This window comes from Leopardus geoffroyi, chromosome C2, assembly GCF_018350155.1.
Source record: "Leopardus geoffroyi isolate Oge1 chromosome C2, O.geoffroyi_Oge1_pat1.0, whole genome shotgun sequence".
Classification (NCBI taxonomy): Eukaryota; Metazoa; Chordata; class Mammalia; order Carnivora; family Felidae; genus Leopardus; species Leopardus geoffroyi.
Window position 1 is genome coordinate 109655016 of NC_059333.1, and position 20402 is coordinate 109675417.

Genomic DNA, 20402 nt, shown 5'->3' on the forward strand with positions numbered 1-20402 from the left:
GAATGACACTGAAAAAAACACTTTATATTTACCTCTGTCTTTATCTATATGAAAACATTCAAGAAATAGATTCAGACTGAAATCATATTTCATATACTGTTTTGCAAGGTGGGGGTACTGGTGGCAACGGCTTGAAGTTTAGGGAAAAATGTCTTAGAATAAGAAATGGATACATAGATGCTCACCTTGGGGTATCTATCAGCCTTCTTCCTTAAATTCCTTTATACTTTACAGTAGGCTAATAAAGGATTCTCATATCTAATCACTGAACACATCATGTCATGAATCATGTAAAATCACTGAACATGTCATGTCACCAAAGAGGTCATGGATACCAGGAAAGCAGCAGGAAGGTGAGAGGTTGGAAGTAAGGAGGCTGACTGTGAAATTGGAAAAGTCACTTCACTTTTCCATGCATGCCTGCTGCTGTCATGGGCTCCATTCTGCCCAGGTCCCAGCCTGGCCCCACAACTCCGCTCCCCACAGCTCTGCACTGTCCGAGGCTCTGGCCTGCCCGCAGTGTCCACTGCCATGTGGATGCTGTTACAGGACTTAGAGCCTGGGCCCGCGCATACTCGAGCTGTGGCTGGATCGATACATCACGCATACACAGTCTCCTGAATATCCTTCTGCTTGTGCACATGCTCCATTTCTCCATCAACTCTGATGAAACCCAAGAGCAAAGATAAATTATTAAGAATTTCAAGACACTGACATCAGAGCATTAAGCCAAGCATGGGGGCCTTTTTAGCACAGAGTCCTAAATGACGGTACAGGTTGCATACCAAGAAGCTGGCCCTGAAAGGAACTCTCAGGGCCTTGTAAATGCACATGACTTTGTGATTTCACTTACTGGCTCTCTCCAAATCATCTTCTTGTATCCCGAAACCTCTGTTCTGATCTATTTACCAAGGAACAAATCTTTAATGTTTGGGTAGATGATGATAAACATACAAGACTAAGAATGAACAGTTAAAAATGGGAAAAGTCAGAAGAATCTGATGCCACAGAAGCCAAGAAAGAATTTCAAGAAGAATAAAGTAACCAAGTGACACCAAGAGGTCATCAGTAAGTAAGATCAGGACTGAAAAATTTCCATGGACTTTGGCCACATGGAATTTACGTGATAATAGATCTTCATGATCTTAGGAACAAGCTGTTTTAATAGAAAAATGCAGGCAGAAGCTAAATCAGAAGTGCATTGGGAAGTGAGTGGGAGTTGAAAAATGGACTCCTACAACCCGCCTTATGCAGCCTGAGGATGAAAAGATAACCTAAGACAACCCTCAGGAATGACTGTGGCTACATGTATCAGGGAACATCTAGTTCTTTGTACATGTTGCTTCTCATTCGTCTTTATCTCTGCTTATGATAATTTAATTATAATAAATATCATGTATTGGGAATCTACTACGTGTTAGGCTAGCGCTGAGCACATAATACCCATTTATCTCTAATTCTGCAACAACCTTGTATGCTATTTCTCTCATTTTCCAAATGAAGAAATAGACTCAGAGTACACATGACTTGTTTAAGTTCACACAGCGATTGCCAGAGATGGTGTTCAAACTTGATCCTGAGTCCCTCCTCCTTCACTATCATAGTCCCTACTGCTTTGAGCCACTCTTTCTTTTCTGTGACATGTAAGGAGTCCCAGGGAAGAGGATCACGTAGTTTGTAATCCTTTGTTGCCTCTTACTCATTAATCTCAATACATTTCATATTTTGGACACCTCAGATTGGATAAATATTGTTCAATACATTCTATCGCAATTTGCTGAACCTTTTGCTTGGACTTTGAACACACAAATTTCTTGACACAGCAACTTGGTCAACAAAAATTCATAATAGGGGAAAGTCCCACCCAACCTATCAAAACCATATTAGTCACACCTTTGTAAATGTGCCACACTACTTTCTGCCCTCATTAATAGTCACCTTTCTTGATGAGAATTGACCACCACCCTGGTCCAAGTCTCCACCATTTCTTATCTGCATCGTTACAATAGTCGCTAACAAGTCTCTCTGCTTCTACCTTTGGTCTCAAACAGCCACAAATGAGACTTCAGAACTATAGGTCTGATCATGTAATCTCTCTCTTCAAAACTTTCTGTTGGCTCCCTGTTTCACTCAGAGGGAAAAAACAAAATTCTAACAATAGTTGATAAAGCCTCCTTACTACCTGGACTCTTCCCTTACTGCCATCCCTCTTGCTCACCCTGCTGGAGTCACACTAACTCCTTGTTGTCCTTTCTCCCAATGCTGTTTCACCTCTCCCTGATTTTTTGCCTTCGAGGTCTGGGGTTCTTTTCTAAAACTTTTTTGTTTCAAGAACTAATTTGAACTTGTTAAAAAATTGAGGTATAATTCACATACCATAAAATTCACTCTTTTAAAGTATACAATTCAAGGGCACCTGTGTGGCTCCCAACTTTGGCTCAGGTCATGATCTTGCAGTCCATGGGTTTGAGCCCTGCATCAAGCTCTGTGCTGACAGCTCAGAACCTGGAGCCTGCTTTAGATTCTGTGTCTCCCTCTTTCTCTGCCCACACTTGTGCTCTGTCTCTCTCACTCTCAAAAATAAACACTAAGAAAAATAAAGTGTACAATTCAGTGGTTTGAGTATATTCACAAAGTTGTGCAACCAGTACTGTTATCTAATTCCAGAACATTTTCATCACTCCCCAAGAAAACTCAATAGCCTTTAGCCATCACTCCCCATTCCCATCTCCCCCAGTCCAGAGCAACCATCAATCTACTTTCTGTCTCTATGGTTTCTCCTATTGCGGACATTTCATATAGACAGAATCATGCAATACAATATGACATTTTTACATACCATGGTATTTTCAATGTTCAACCATGCTGTAGGACGTACCAAAACATGTTTTAATGGTTGACTATTACCCTGTGTGGCTATACCACATTTAGCTTATCTATTCATCAGTTTATAGATATTTGGTTTGTTTCTACTTTTTGAGCCTTATGAATAATGCTGCCCTGAACTTCTGTATATAGTTTTTGTATACTTGTTCTCAATTCTTTTGGTATACACCTAAGAATGGAATTGCTAGGTCATAAGGTAGTTCTATATCTAACATTTTGAGGAATTACAAAACTGTTTTTTAGAGTGACTGAACCATTTTACATTCCTACCAGCATTGTATGAGGGGTCTAATTTCTCTACATCTTTGTCAACCCTTGTTATTGTGCAACTTTTTATTTTAGCCATTTTGGTGGGGGTGAAGTGGTATCTTATTGTGGTTTTGATTTGCATTTCTCTAATGACTAATGATTTGAGTGTATTTTCATATGCTTATTGACTACTTATACATTTCCTTTGGATAAAAATCTATTTGAATGCTTTGCCCTTTTTAAACTGGGTTGTCTCTTTCTTGTTGAGTTGTAAGACTTTTTTTTTTTTTTTAATATATTCTGGATATTAAACCATTGTCAGATATATTTGCAAATATTTTTTCCCATTCCATAGATTATCTTTTTTCTTTCTCAGTGGTATTCTTTGATATACAAAAGTTTTAAATTTTGATGAGGCCAATTTATCTTTCTCTTTTTTGATTGCTTGTACTTTATGTGTACTTTATGTATGTTTCTTTATCTAAGAAACTGTTGCCTGTTTACCCCTATGATTTCTTCTGATTTTATAGTTTTAGCTCTTGCATTTAGGTCTTTGGTTCATTTTGGCTTAATTTTTGTATATGGTATGAGGTAGGAGTTCACTTTCATTCTTTTGTATGTAGAAGACTAGTTGTCCCAGCACCATTTGTTGAAAAGACTATTCTTTCCCTAATATACTGTCTTGGCACCTCAGTTGAAAATCAATTAACCACTAGTGAGTGGATTTATTTCTGGATGTTCAATTCTATTCTATTCACCTGTATGTCTCTCCTTATGCCTGTACCACACATTATTGATTACTGTGGCTTTATAGTACATTTTCAAATCAGTGAGTCCCTTGTATTTCCTCTTTAAGATTGTTTTGATTATTCAGGGTCCTTTGCAATTCCATATGAATTCTAAGATTAGATTTTCCATTTCTGTAAAAAAGACCATTGGTATTTTGATAGGAATACAGTCACCCTGTAGATTGTTTTGAGTGGTACTGCCATCTTTAACAATATTGTTTCAATTCGTGAACACAGAATGCCTTTCTATTTATTTAGATTTTAATTTCCTTCAGCAAGGGTTTGTTAGTCTTTAGTTACAAGGCTTATACATCTTTGATTAAATTTATTCTTTATTCTTAAGTATTTTATTCTTTTTGATGCTATTGTAATGTTATTTTTTAATTTAATTTTCAAACTGTTCATTGCTATTGTGTAGAAATACAATTGACTTTTGCATGTTGATCTTATATTTTACAATCTTGCTGAATTTGATTATTACTTCTAAAAGAGTTTTTTGGGGGGTGGGTTTTTTGAGCTGGGGTGGCTCAGTTGGTTAAGCATCTGACTTCAGCTCAGGTCGTGATCTCATGGTTCACAACTTCAAGCCCCACATAGGGCTCTGTGCTGACAGCTCAGAGCCTGGAGCCTGCTTCTGGTTCTGTGTGTGTGTCTCTCTCTGCCCCTCCCCTGCTCATGCTCTCTCTCTCTCTCTCTCAAAAATAAATAAATATTAAAAAATTAAAAAAAATAAAAGTTTTTTTGTGTGCAGAAGGGGCTCTTAAGGATTTCTTGGTATATGAGGTTATGTTATATGCAAATGAAGATAGCTTAATTCTTCTTTTCTAATTTGGATGACTTTTTATCTCATCTCCTTGCCTAATTCTCCTGGCTACAACCTCCAGTACAGTATTGAATCAAAGTATAAGCGTACACATTCTTGTTTTATTCATGATATTGGTAGTGGTGGCGGGGGGCATCCAGTCTTTTGCCATTAAATATGATGCTAGCTGTGAGTTTTTGTAGATTCCCTTTATGAGGTTGGGGAAGTTCGCTTTTATTACCAATTGGTTGGTTGGAGTCTGTCAAATGCTTTTCTGCATTTAGTGAGATGATCATGTGTTTTTTTTTGTTTTGTTTTTTGGGTTTTTAAAAAAATTTTATTAATATGGTGTATTACATGAATTGGTATTTGAATGTTGTGCTGACTTTGCATTCCTGGGTTAAATCCCACTTGGTCCTGGGATGTAATTCAGGATGTTGTATGTTGCTGGATTTGGTTTGTCAGTTTATTGTTGAGAATTTTTCACCTATATTCATTAGAGAGATTGGTCTGTAGTTTTTTTCTTATAATATCTTCGGTTTGGGTATTGGAGTAATACTGGCCTTGTAGAATGAGTTGGGAATGAGTTGGGAAGTCTTCCCTCCTCTTCTATAGTTTTTGAGGTATTGGTGTTAACTCTAAATGTTTGGTAGAATTCACCAGCGAAGATACCTGTTCCAGGGCTTTTTTTTTTTTTTTTTTTTTTAATTATTTTTTAAATGTTTATTTTTGAGAGGGAGAGAGAGAGAGACAGAGTGTGAGTGGAGGAGGGGCAGAGAGACAGGGAGACAAAATCTGAAGCAGGTTCCAGGCTGTGAGCTGTCAACACAGAGCCTGACTTGGGGCTGGAACTCACAAGATGCGAGATCCTGACCTGAGCTGAAGTCTGATGCTTAACCGACTGAGCCACCGTGGCGCCCCTCAGGGCTTTTCTTTGTGAAACATTTTTTTTATTATCACTTCAATTGCTTTACTTGTTATAAGTCTAGTCAAATTTTCTTTCTTTTTGAATCAGTTTGGGTAAGCTAAGGTCTTACGAGGAATTTGTCCATTTAATCTATCATGTGAAGATTTATCTACTATAATTCCAGACACTAATGGTTAGAAAAAATTAGAAAAATGAAGAATTACGATTTGTCTTGAATAAAGAGCCAAATATTTGACTTTTTTACCTTAAGTGCCCTGGAAGAATCTAATGTCACTTTGATAATAAGGGATTTGAGAACTCATGAAGAAATTTTTATGCAAAGTAGAAATGTAAAACATTCCTAAATGGTATGCCCTAAGAGGAAGATTAGAAAATTGTCAAAAGAGGCCCTTGCATTTGTGAGTTCAAAGTGAATTCAGTCTATTAGTGAATAAAACATTTTTCCTGAATAAACATTATAATTATTTTTTAAAAGTTACTGATGGGATACCAAAGAAATGAGATTCTAGACTGAACTCTTTTCTGAGATCTGGGCAATTCATGTTCATTGAATTAGTTCCCGCCCCCCCCCCCCACCCCCCTCATTTTCTGTAGAAAACAAAAATAAATGATGAGTTATAAAGTAATTCCTCCTCAAAATTCAAATTGGTAGCAATGTTAATAATAGTCAATTTTATATCAAAAAAGAAAGCTTAAGGTAATTTTAATGTAGAAATGTTTTCATACGTTGTGTTTTTAACCACTTTAGGCAAATTGTTTTATACTAGTATATATGTATATTTGTTTTTTGGATGGTATGTCACTGTTTCTTTTTAATATCTTTTTTTTTTTTTGGTCTTAAGATAGGGTATTCATTTGAATCTATTTAGTTTAAAAAATCAGTATTTAAGTGAGATTAATCACTTTTTCATTCTATCTCTGTTTATCTTGCCTCAATTAACCTTTTATCAATATATAATTATTTAGTATTAAAAAAAATGGACTTTACCAGGGATTTTGTTACATAGATATTACAAGTCTCTCTTCTGCCTGGTATACCCAGGCATTTTTAAAAATATATTTAAATTGTATATAGAGAAAGAGAGAGATGACAACTGTGCTTGAATGATATAACATAAACATATTGCATAATCATGTAATAAACTTACCAGATTGTTGGCTGCACAGTCTAATTATAGGGATATGACTTGAGGTAAAAAATCAATTCATCCCGAATTCATATATCACAAAGGATTCACTGTGGCTGAGGCGTCACTGCAAGTGGGAAAGTAGGAAGATGAGGCTTTTCAGGTACTCAATGAGGAGTTCAGATTTTTATTTTCTGGGAGATGGAGAACCATGGGTGGATTCTGGTGAGTGATGAGATGTGGTCATTTGCAGGGACACCTCCCTCTCGGAGCTCTGTGGAGGTAGACTTGGTCAGGCAACTCTTGTCTTTTCAAGAAGGACACCCTTAATCTCGTGGTGGACTTTTTGAGAAGTTGGTCACAGGGTCATTTTGCAAAACTTTTCCATCCAGACCTGAAAATTAAAGTTATTCCAGTGAGAATCTAGAGCACAGTCTAGGTCATATTACATAAACCAGGTTGGACTTTGAAAAATGGGATGTCCTATTTTTATACATTGCTAATAAAAACAAGCTTATGACTGCTCTCTGAAAATTCTAGGCAATACCCCAGCCTTTCATTGTTTTAGTTTCTAGTACATTTATATTAAAATGTTCTGTTTTTAGAATGGTTCACAGTGAGGGGCACCACTTAATTTACTTTATCTTTTGCATCCTGTAATGTAATAAATGTCTGTATTTCCACATAGCTTTTTCATCTCCTCTTTATGACCCCTCCACTGTGGAAAGGTATCACTATTCTCATTTTAAAATTCAAGAGGCTGATACTCAGGTTAAGCAACTTGGCCTTCATTACAGAAATAGCAGAGTTGGAATTTGAAGCCAGGTCTTTCCGACTACAAAGTGTTTTTCCCCCAGTAGATTACCCTCTCTCCTTGATAGAACTTGTCTAAGTGCAATGCCGTTTTTCCTCTGTACACCCCCTTTCCTAAACATTTTCTCCATGTTGCCTGAAGGCATTGGGTGAATTAAAAATCTGCCCATCTCTGGGTTAGGATAGCTCAACTTCTTTAATTGTTTAGCTTATGTAGCCCGTTGCTTCCTCCATGATAACAGGATAAAGAAGAGCCAGGGGAGATCTGTTCTCCAACACCTTACATCACTCTGCAGACAATTGGCAGTCAGGAGAGAGGCAGCTGCCACACTCTTCAGATATCTATTTAAAGTTCAAAGAGACGGTGCGTGACAATTACGAAGAGGTGAGTGTGGCCCTGACCAACCCACCCAGCAACAGGAAGAATGGCTGAAAAAGGTAAGATTTAAGGCATCAGACCCTCTTGGTAAGACAGGCCCAAGCTCCCTGGTTTATTTTATGTTCCCCAGTATTTAGTATTTCTCAGTTATTCTTAAGAATGTGGTATCTCTGCTAAATGGGCATTCATCATATATGTTAGCATGGCTACGAAAAAAGCCATTCAATGTACAATTTATGGATTATGTCTGTATGTTACATGTAGTTTCAAAGGATCAAACAAACAAAAGAGCTTAATTTGTTCATGCTTGTTTTGAAAGAGGTGGGAGTCAGTTATTCTCGAGTGTTATACAAGATTCGAGGTATTGTGGTGTGCTGGACCAGAATTGAGGACATTTGATTCTGTCCTCAGTTCATGGCTGTCCACAGATCAGCCATGTGAGTTTGGGGAAGCTCCGCTAGCTCTCTGGGCCTGTTTTCTGCCTCTAAAGTGAAAATAAATAAAATGGACTTAGTCATTTCTGATATGCTTCAGATCTGAATTTCTTATTTTCTGATTTTAAAATGTGTGTTATATTTAAGAAAAATGATTGACTCTACTATGACAGAAGGGGCTGAATATATATTGTATCCAAGAAATGCTTTTTTACACTACACTGTTTGCTCTTAATCTGGACAATGATCTCATGAGATAGGCAGTATTGTCTTCATTTCCATTTTACAGATAAGGAAACTGAGGCATAGCTGAGTATAGTCACTTGCCTGTGATCATAGGAAGTGGTGACAGCAGATTCTGAATGCAGACAGTCTTGTTTCAGAGCACAGTGCCCTTAAGGATACTTCCAGGTATAACCTCTTGGGCATGCTCAGAATTGGACAGAGAGAAGCATTTTGAAATCACTCTTCATATTTAAAAAGAAGTTTTGTGCTTGTTTGTGCCATAATATAAGTGACCTATGCAAAGTATATTGTGTTCCTATATATTCCTATTTCAAAACAATGCTACAGATTATGGTAAAACTTAAAATATTCATGTTAAAAGAACACAAATGCAGGCATACTCTGAGTGTTGAAATGCAGTCAACTGTACTGTTTTACAATGAGTAGTAAACAATGAGATATATACTTTTAGGGCTTTATTATATGTAAATTTTAGAATCGTACAAAAATATGCTTGTATAAGATATTTATAAATGCTCAATTAGAATATTCGTATTAATTTTTAAGTTCTTTGAAACTGGGAAAAAAGTGAAATCGCATATATGAACAGTTCAAAAAAATTACTGCTATGTACTCCAACTGTAATGGCACCTTAATTCATAAAAAGGCTTTCATCCAAATGAGAGTAAAGGGCATATCACAATGTTCGCTTTATACTTAAAGCAATACCACAGGCAGGTAAAGACAAAGGTTTTTCCATGAGTGGTTAATGCTTTGTTCAAGGTCAAAGCGAGATGGAGAAGCAAGGAAAACCCGTTGAATTTGTGAGAGTTAAAAGACATGCCAACATTCCTGGAAAGATAGATTTAAAGTATTAAAATTCACTTTAACTGCACAAAGTTTGCTTTTATTAGAGGAGCTCCTAATTTTAGAAGTGTTTCTTTTCCTGATGATTTTAATAGTACTTGAAAAAAAACTTCACATTTTAAAATGATAGAAATGGTAACAGGCACACAATTGCTAAGAATATGCATTCTCTTTGTTAGCTGGTGGTACAAAACCTAATTGTGCTTTTCATTTAAGAGTATATCTAAGTCCTTAATGTGTGGACATTAATTCTATATGATGTCTTTTTGTGCTCTTTTTGAATCTTTTTGTGTGGTGTGCATGTACAATGAATATTTAAAAGATAATTTTATAAATTGCTTTCTTCAGATTAGAGTTCAAAATAGACACAGGAGTAATCATTGTTCTAAAAGTCTTTTATGTGTGTTGGATCAGTGTTGGTTGCTCTATTGAATATGTTAACAAAATAGAATCTCTTTTCTCTAGTTGAGAATGATCATATAAGGTATAATGCTTTTCTTTTCCTATGATACTTAGGATTAAAGTCAGCTATGAAGGCTAACAACAATTTTTTTTTTTAATTTTTTTAACATTTATTTATTTTTGAGACAGAGAGAGAGCATGAACAGGGGAGGGTCAGAGAAAGAGGGAGACACAGAATCTGAAACAGGCTCCAGGCTCTGAGCTGTCAGCACAGAGCCCAACGTGGGGCTCGAACCCACGGACCGAGAGATCATGACCTGAGCCGAAGTCGGACGCTTAACCGACTGAGCCACCCAGGCGCCCCAACAACAATTTTCAATAACTTTCCCTATATTATGATTATTTAGTTTAGGAGGAATTGCCTCAAAAGTCATTTTCGATGGTTTCTATGTAAACAGCTGCTCTCTGTGTTCTTGAACAAATGCAGGGATGTGTTTTGTGTACCCTAGGCACACACACAGGAAGGTTAGAGTTTGCAAAGCTCTTGCACATACACAGTATCATTTGATCCTCTCAACAACTCAGGGAGGTAGATATCACAAGTTTCATTATCTCTACAAATAGGGAAGTTCAAGCTCAGAGTTGCCCAAGGTTGCATAACTGTGTAAGGAAAGCCTATCATTTGAACACAGGTCTTTCCTTTTAAATACCCAGCTGAGTCTCATGTACCCTTTGTAAAACAGAAGATAATAATCATGTCTGAGAGTGACTGAAGAGTGTATTTTTTTTCCTCTTGATATTACCAGATTCCATTTATTCTCTCAAATAAATTCTCTATTTTCAGAAGATATGATGCCAAAATGACCTACCTACTCTGTTTTCTTTTCTTTATTTTTAACCAGAATCTACACTATCACACCTTCTGGTCCCTATTCTTCTCTTGATTGGCTGGATTGTGGGCTGCATCATAATGGTTTATGTTGTCTTCTCTTAGAAAGGTAAGTTTTCAATAATTGAGTATGTTTATTCATAAAGACCATATGTTACTCCAGAATAATCTTTTCTGTTTTACTAATGGAACATTTTATCATACAGGCAAGAAGACTTCAGATTGACTTCATTTAGAAGAATTAAGAAAAACATGAACATGACAGATTATTAAACATTTCTCATGTAAATAACTGCAATGTTTGACATCACTTTCTAACCTTGGATTTGTAAACTGTTACTTTGGTGTACATACAAATCTTTTCAGGAACTTTTAAAAATTCCAACTACAAATAAGAACTGTAAGAAATTATGGATGAATTTCTCTATAACCTGGGAATAGGAAAAATGTTCCAAACGTTGACTAAAAATGCATAACCTATAATAGGGAAAAGTTTGATAAATTACATTAAAAATTTTAGGGGGGGTGCCCACCCAAAAAAAACCCTATAGAAAAAATGAGCTAGAGATGAATAGAGATCGTTGTTCACAGAAAGTAAGATGTAAATATAAACTTCCCCTTCCCCTCTTGCTCATGATGAAAGAAGTGTAATTAAAACCGCACTGGAGAACCATCGCTCACCTTGTAGCTGGGACAAAACAAAGATGTTTGACTTTATATATGTGGGGAATAAAACATGCTCATATACTGCCTTTAGAAATTAAAAATGGTACAGAATTTTTAGAGGTGTTTGACAGTCAATATCTATCAGAATTAAATATGTATTTAACTTCTGACTCAGCCATTCCTTTTCTAAGAATATTGCATTTCCCACAGATGCACACTGGTAAAAGTGCAAAATGGCATCTGCACAGGCCTACTCATTAAGGCATAATTTGTTATAGCAAAAACCTGGAAACAAGCCAAGGGTCCATTAACAGGGGGCTGACTAAATAAACTGAGTTCTAGCTACATAATGTGTTACTTGGACGTCTGTGAAAACGAATGAAGGGAGTCTCTATATACTGATGTGATGTCATCCCCAGGTCAAAGTGTTGAGTGAAAAAAGCCAGGTACAGAATTATGTATTCTACCTTTCTATAAAATGGAGGGGGCTGTATCAATATGCACATTCTTATTCAAGGGCTCAAAATTCTTTTCCCCAGCACTTTAAAACAGAAGGTAACGTTTTAAAGGAGGAATAGAAATGAATTTTTCTATTTTTCTGTTTCCACATCCAACCTGATCATTTTCTCAGAGAACAAAGAAAGCGCAGTAAAAAAGAACAAAAATTTTGGAAGTCAGATTGCTTCATCCTAACTTGGGAGTCCTTTGAATAGTTAATTAATCTCTCTAACCTCAGTTTTCTCAACTATAAAAGAAGGATAATAATATTCTCATGGGATTGTTTTGAGGACCACAATGTTTTCTAAACCTGCCTGATCTGAATTGACTGAGTCATTTGTTAAAAATACAGATTCTTGAGCTCCTTCTCTAAGAGTTTATTTTGGTAGGTCTGGAGAAAGCCTATTAAAAAAATCAATTCTCCAGGTGATTTTTATTATCATAGAAGTTTGGAAAACACACTTACAGTGTATGTGTATATGTAGGCATTCCTCCTGATACATATAGACATTGATCCACGACAGCTTACATTGGTAAGTCCCAGCCACTTTTCTGTTTATGGCTGCAGCAAAAAAATTGCACTATATTATTATATTATATTATATTATATTATATTATATTATATTATATCATATCATATTATATATTTTAATTACATTAGGTATAATGATACATAGTACTATTTGTCCACTAATATTTTCACATATGTGAATTTTATTTTCTTTATTAAATTTAAGCCCTTTATTGGTGAATCCATTTCTTACCTTTTCAACGTATAGACTATAATTCAAATTAGACAACTACTAAATATGCACCAAAAGGGTAATTATTTTCCCCCTACAATATCCTTGAATACACAATGTTGGTGTTCTAAGTTTGAACTTTAAAGATGTTGAAGCAATTTAAGCTGGATTGGAATTCTCAAAGAAGTGACTAGTGATCTGTGAATAATACATCTGAGTAGATGATTGCATACAGATCTTATAAGGCATAGAAGCTTATGTTTTTAAGTTTCCAAAATCTTCAGTGTATGTTCTGTCAAAGTGCAGTTATACCTATTTGAGAAGGGTATGATGGGTTAACTGTTTCTTGACATTTTTGACTGAATTAATGCCTAGCCTTACATCATCATAATACCCACCCTATGTCTCTCCCCTACCCCAAGACCTGTATTCATATTAGAGCTGAGAAATACTACTTTTCTAATACCTATTAGGACATAAAATATAAAAAACTTTAAAGAAAGCTGTTTATCATTCTCTGTGTCTGGGAAAAGTGACAAATTCCACTGAGTCTTGAAATGTTTAAGGAAACTCCTCATGATCTACCAAGCTCAATAGAGCTGAGAAAATACCCAAGGATAAGTCCTGGAGGAGAGATCCCTGTGCACAAACAGATATAAGCTTTTCAAGTAATATGCATCTATCGATCTTATAATAAAATAAACCTGAATTTCTCTTTTTTTCTGAGGAAATTTCCTAATTTTATTTATTTGTTTTATTTACTGTCCTTTATTTTTGCTTATTGCAGTTTCTCAGACATCCCCTTTCTCCTCTTCTTTCTTAGACAAGCACAGTAGTTCCACTTAAAACATAAATATACATTAGCCTGAGATTCCTTTAGAGGAAAGAAAGAAGAACATCAAAAGCAGAAGAATATTTTGAGTTGGTAATTTCCCTGAGAATGAGATGGATAAGGTGTTTTATTCTGCTCTCCTTTGAAAGTGATTTCCTGTTTTGCAAAGTGAGATGGGTATGCAATTTCTTATAAATCATCTGAACGAATCCTGAGTGGGCACAAAGTGGGTTTTTTTTTTTTTTTTTTTTTTTTTGGAAGGATAGAAATATCCCAGGGCTTCAAATTTAGGCCATTTTTGGAGATTTAAGACCATTTTCAGTAATTTCCCTGGGCTGGGCATACACGCCCTTATAAATTCAAAATTCCAAATGACACAAATATAGAGCTGATGAAGTTATTTTTAGAGCTTATGCCTATGACTATTAAAGGAAATAGGATATTGATTAGAATCTTGATGCTGAATGAAATAGGGTCATGGAGAGATTGTTTTGAGTTACAGGTTACCTGCTCTGTAAAATTGGTCCAGAAGTGGAGAGTAAATGGAAACAGGCTTAAAAAGTAGTTTGCATACTGATGTGCTTAAAGCCTCTAACCTGGCATCCTATTTGTTTTCTCTCATCTCTACCATGTGAAGATATACTCAGGATAGGATGTATTTGCATTTAGAAAATGCAATCCCCTAGTTTAATTGACACAGTGATCTCATCAGGATGTTATAGACATTGGGCATATTCCTCATTTATCTCGCTAAAGGTAGAAACTTGCTTTGGAGCCCATTGACATTAGATGGAGAGATTGCTTTGGACCTCTTCAAGCATATAGCCAGATCTGTCCAATTTTGTTTTTCCCTTCATTTTCTGCTCTTATCTTTATTTAATATTCTCTCTCACTCTCCTCCTATTTCCCTGTTGTATGGAATAGACACTTCTTTTCTGGTCTCAGTAGCCCATGGGGAGTAATGAAATCACCTTAATATCAGTAATTCTAACTTCCTTGGCTCTTGCACCCTCCTGCTGAGGAAGCCAGGAGGGTCTCATGTGGCTCACATGGGCTTATGAATATGTCCCCTGCTCTAGTCACCACTTCTCCTCTCCAGGACCCAGCCGTGTCTCAGAGACACTGTGGGTGGTTTCCCATTTCCCCCATCTCTCCCATGGCAGCCCTCACTGGGCCTATATGTTGGTCTGTGAGCAAGTAGTTGTTTGTGGAGTTCTAAAGCAGTGCTGCCTAATGTTACATGTTCCTCAGGGCTTAATTAAATAGTTCTTTTAGTTTTCATTTTCAGCCTCCCCTCTGGCTCCCTAGGACATACATCCAGGGCAGAGCCAGACAGACTCAAGTGGCACCTGCCACACTAAATTCACTATCACTGGGTCAAGTTCCTCAAGCCTGGCTTCTTCGAGGAGTTCTCCCAGGAGTCTCCTCAAAGTTACGCAAGCAGGCTTTAGTTTATTTGCCATATCAAGATACCAGACATGCTGAGAGCTGTTGGGATCTCACTGCCACTTGAGTAATGCATCTGGATTCTCAGAGTCTTGTGATACAAATAAGTAGGGTCGGTGATAATTTAAGACAAAATACTGGTCTCAACCTGCCAAACAGATTTAAAATGTCTTTTAATGTTTATTTATTTTTGACAGGGAGAGAGAGAGAGAGAGAGTCAGAGAGGGAGATGCAGAATCTGAAGCAGGCTCCAGGCTCTGAGCTGTCAGCACAGAGCCCGACAAACTGCAAGACCATGACCGGAGCTGAAGTCATTCGCTCAAGTGACTGAGCCACCCAGGCACCCCCCACCAAACAGATTTAAAAACGAGTCGACTGATTAACCATTGGAAGAACATTATTTTAGAATTCAGTGTTATTAGACATTATCATCTTGGTAAGAGTTTGTCTGAGCACCCTTACCTCCAAACACACACACACACACACACACGCGCGCGCGCGCGCACACACACACACACACACACACACACATTCCCCACTAAATAAATGGCAGATCCTCTTTTTCAAACTGATGTATAGTTGACATATAATATTAGGTTCAGGTATACAACACAGTGATTCAACATTTATATTGATTACAAAATGTTCACCATGATGAGCATAATAAACTCTTTCAATGTAGGATGTGTGACAATGTAGGATTCGCTAGACATGACAGGAAGATGTCTCATGGATATATATCAAGTGAATAAGTGAATGAATGCCTGAACATTACCTTTAACCAACAGTCTCATGAGATATATTAAGAGCGTGAAGCTTTTAGCACAGTGTCTAACACTTACTACGTGCCCAACTAATGTAAGATTATTTTAATCATTATTAATATCACAATTTTCCTTATTACATCTTACATACATTCTTATTTATTCCAGTGAACAACTCTGTGAAGTAGAAATTATCGTTAACTCCGTGCTGAAAATAAGCAGGCTGGAGTACAGAAATGTTGAGACTTGTTCATGATTATATAGTGATTGGTACAAACAATACTTGACCCCATGTCTTCTGATTTCAAATTACAAATTGTTTTCTACTATACTGTATGATCAAATTATAAGACTTTTTTTTTTTCTGAGAGAGAGAGAGTGCAAGTGGGATAGAGGAGCAGAGGTAGAGAGAGGGAGAATCTCAAGCAGGTTCCATGCTCAGCCAGGAGCCCGACGCAGGGCTCAATCCCACAGCCCTGGGGGTCATGACCTGAACTGAAATCAAGAGTCAGACGCTCAGCCAACTAAGCCACCCAGGTGCCCCTAAGATTCTTTTTGAACTATACTAGAAGATGCACCAAATTTCAGAGGAGGAAATCTCTACCCTATATTTAAAGAATTAACAACTACATTTGTTTCTTCTAGGTGACATTTTATTTTCATGCTTCTTGGTCTCCACATTTGCGTCCCTTGGCACAACCTCCATTCTTTCTCTAACCTCCTTTTGGTTTTCCATTCAGTCCCTTTCTATGTAATATTGTCAAGTTCTTAGGTTTCTGTTGTCAGTCGTTTGACATTAAAGGATCTTTGTACCATAGAACTTAAGGCTCTTAACCAGGTATATCTGGGCCGCCTACTTTCATTTCTAGCTCTAAGCCAACTTTGCATGTTCTGTTCTGGAAAATAACTACTCTTGGCCCTAGCATATTCCACCCCTTTTCCAAACACCTAAATTTATATAACTGCCTCCTTCTAGACTTTAAATTTTGGCTCAAATGTGAGCCTCCTCCAAGAAGCAAAGGGACATGGAACTTTAAAGCTTTCTCTGTATCTACAGATAGAGTGAGTTGAGGGTTTTCATGTTGTAAGTGCTGTAGCAATATTCACACAAGTGCTTGCAAGTAAACATGTAATCCCTAGATAGTAAGGGTTTTTAGATCCTTGCATAGTTCTAATAACAAAGACACATGAAGACTATCATTAAAAGAGACATCTGTAATAAAGGCCCTCTTCTCCTGACAACCTAAAACAATTCAGTAGTAAAAAGTTCAGATTTGCTTCATCTATCTTCAGTGTTGCTCACTTCCTCAGAAGTAACTGCTATTAGCAATTAAGTGGGTATCCATCCAAAATCATTGCAATGTGTTTACCAGATAGTTTACATGATATGGTTGTAAAAGTGCTTTCTTATTCATTATCTCACTTGATTCTCATGAAAGGTAGGTGTATCCAGATGTGTGAAATAAGACTTAGGAAGTCTTTATTTGGGCAAAGTCCCACAGCTGGTCACCAGCTCAGCAGAACTTAACCCAGGGCTGTTGTATATAGTCTTTCTGCTATAACAGATGCCAACTTGCTGTGTGTGTATTTAAGATTGATGGAAATGGAGAGAGCATTGAACTTGTACAGTAAATGACTTAGTCTTATTTATGGTGTGGCATGTATCTATATTGCTTACGTTTTTATATTCCATTAGCATATATCTTCATGTAGTTAAAGCACTGAACAGCTGCACTTGCTCTGAGATGCTCAAAAGTCCCTCCCTTACCCCCTTCTTCTTCGCTAAGCCCAAGGCTGATGTATTCATTTTTCTACCAATCTTGATAGAGGTATACAGTGAAGTTGATATGGGATCTCTGAAAGTCCAACTGTCTGGTTGCCTGGTGCATGTCTCTACAATGTGATGAGTTAAAATTTTTCAAGTTTAGACGGGGCACCTGGGTGGCTCAGTTGGTTAAGCGTCTGACTCAATATCAGCTCAAGTCATGATCTGGAGGTTTAGGAGTCCAAGCCCTGTTGTCAGGCTCTGTGCTGACAGTGCAGAGCCTTCTTGGGATTCTCTCTCTCTTCCTGTCTTTCTGCTCCTCACCTCCTCTCAAAATAAATAAATAAATTTAAAACATACTTAAAAAAAGTAAAAGTTTTCAAGTTAAGAGACGTCGCTTCATAGTCCTGGGACTTAGCTATGATACAGAATACCCAGAAAAGTAATCCTTTATGCACCAAAAAAACAATAAAATTACCTAGCAATAAATTTAACAAAGGAGTGAAAAACTGTGCTCTGAAAACTCTAAGACATTGAAGAAAGAATGGTTATTGCAGCATTAACCATAACCAAGATATGGAAACAGTCCAAGTGTTCATTGATAGAGGAAGGGATGAAGAAGAGGTAGTATATATATACAATGAAATGTTTTTCAGCCATGAGAAAGAATGGGGGCGCCTGGGTGGCTCAGTCTGTTAAGCATCCAACTTTGGCTCAGGTCATGATCTCACGGTCTGTGAGTTTGAGCCCCGTGTCGGGCTATGTGCTGACAGCTCGGAGCCTAGAGCCTGCTTTGGACTCTGTGTCTCCCTCTCTCTCTGCCCCTCCCCTGTTCATTCTCTCTCTCTTCTCAAAAATAAATAAACATTAAAAAAAAAGAAACAAGAAAGAATGAAATCTTGCCACTTGTAACAACATGGATAGAGCTAGATGGTATAATGTTAAGGGGCGCCTGGGTGGCGCAGTCAGTTAAGCGTCCGACTTCAGCCAGGTCACGATCTCGCGGTCCGTGAGTTCGAGCCCCGCGTCGGGGTCTGGGCTGATGGCTCAGAGCCTGGAGCCTGTTTCCGATTCTGTGTCTCCCTCTCTCTCTGCCCCTCCCCCGTTCATGCTCTGTCTCTCTCTGTCCCAAAAATAAATAAACGTTGAAAAAAAAAAATTTTAGATGGTATAATGTTAAGCAAAATATGTCAGAGAAAGAAAAATACCGTATGATTTCACTCATATGGCAAGTTTAAGAAACAAAACAAATAAGCAAAGGAAAAAAAGAGAGAAAGCCAAACCAAGAAACAGACTCTTAACTATAGAGAACAAACTGATAGTTACCAGAGGGGAGGTAGATGGGGGGATGGGTGAAATAGATCATGGGGATTAAGAAGTATACTTGTGATGAGCACTGGGTGATGTATGGAACTGTTGAATGACTTTATTATACACCTGAAACTAATATAACACTGTATGTTAACTATACTGGAATTAAAACACTTTTAAAAAAGTAATTCTTTGGAAGACTTTTTAAAAAATCCACGTCTAGGGGCGCCTGGGTGGCGCAGTCGGTTAAGCGTCCGACTTCAGCCAGGTCACGATCTCGCGGTCCGTGAGTTCGAGCCCTGCCTCAGGCTCTGGGCTGATGGCTCAGAGCCTGGAGCCTGTTTCCGATTCTGTGTCTCCCTCTCTCTCTGCCCCTCCCCCGTTCATGCTCTGTCTCTCTCTGTCCCAAAAATAAATAAAAAACGTTGAAAAAAATCCATGTCTACATAAATTCAATTTAGAGAAAAGAGAAAAAATAAATCAGTGGCATTTTAGTGATGACTCCCATCCAGGAATCCAAAGAGGTTTAAAAACAGCAACAGCAGCAACAACAGCTCATTACTCTTAGTAGCGTATCTACAGATAGTGACAAGGAAACCTGTTGAGAAGAAAAGTGGCGTGGTGTATGAATACATCAGGTAATAGAAGCACAATAGAGTCCAAGTAGAAAGAAGGGTGTTGTGACCCATTATCTCGAGGAAAGCAGGCCAGGATCAAGTGTGGGGAGGAACTCAGTGTTATATTTTCAAACCACATTTGACTTTTCTTTGATGTCACATTAAGAAATTTAACTACTGAGAAGCATTTGAAATTCATTGCCTGAAGTAATTTTGCCTAACAGTTATCAACTGGAATTTAGGAGAAGGCCATATTCCAGGTAGTGAAAGGATGTGCCCTTCTGATTAATCATCTCAGTCTAAAAAAATGGTAAAGAGAAAGTCCGATTCAATACTCAGCCTTGGAAAAATGGTTGGAATCCCACTTCCCTTGAGATAGGTGGCTTATAAGTTGGTGACTATTTACAGAAGGACTTGAAGAACAGTGAAAATTTAAAGGCTCAGTTATCAATCATGTTGCAGTTAATTAGACTGATTTCCAGCAAAAGTACTTGATGTGTTGTGGTTTTTTTTTTTTTTTTCCCCATGTCTGGCCCATCCATTGTTTGATAAAAGATTGTAATAGAGATCTGGTTAATTTTCTAGTAAATTGATAAAGTTTTTTTTAAACAACCAGAACAAAGACCTGTGTGGTATGAATCATCTGTGCACATAAGTGTCCAGAACCACACTGTCCTTCGTTGTCATAGAGGTAGAGACTGGTTTCTCTCAAGTCAATGTACTCTGTATTTTTAAAGCCCACCCCCCTTAGTTTTCCAACACGTCTTCCTACATCCTTCCAAATCTTATTTATTCCTTTCCAATAATTCACTACTATATCCCACTAAGTTTTATCTGAAGGAATTTTAACCATGTAGTAAAGAAAATAAAGTCCATGTGGGTATAAGTGTGTGTGTGTGTAACAGGAAAAATAAATTTGATAAAAAAGTTTCCTTCCTCTTAAAACTATTTCAAGTCTCTGAGTATTTCTT

General features: G+C 37.2%; 1 protein-coding gene across 1 annotated transcript in view; it reads left to right on the top strand.

Annotated features, from left to right (window-relative positions):
• STRIT1 (small transmembrane regulator of ion transport 1) overlaps window positions 1–11099 on the top strand; it is a 38001-nt gene extending 26902 nt beyond the window's left edge. Inside the window, exons 3-5 of the mRNA XM_045503197.1 lie at window positions 7836–8031; window positions 10803–10898; window positions 10996–11099. Coding sequence (XP_045359153.1) covers window positions 8019–8031; window positions 10803–10894 — 105 coding nt within the window. The 5' untranslated portion in view covers window positions 7836–8018 and the 3' untranslated portion in view covers window positions 10895–10898; window positions 10996–11099. The remainder of the gene's footprint in view (window positions 1–7835; window positions 8032–10802; window positions 10899–10995) is intronic.
• The last annotated feature ends 9303 nt before the right edge of the window (window positions 11100–20402 follow it).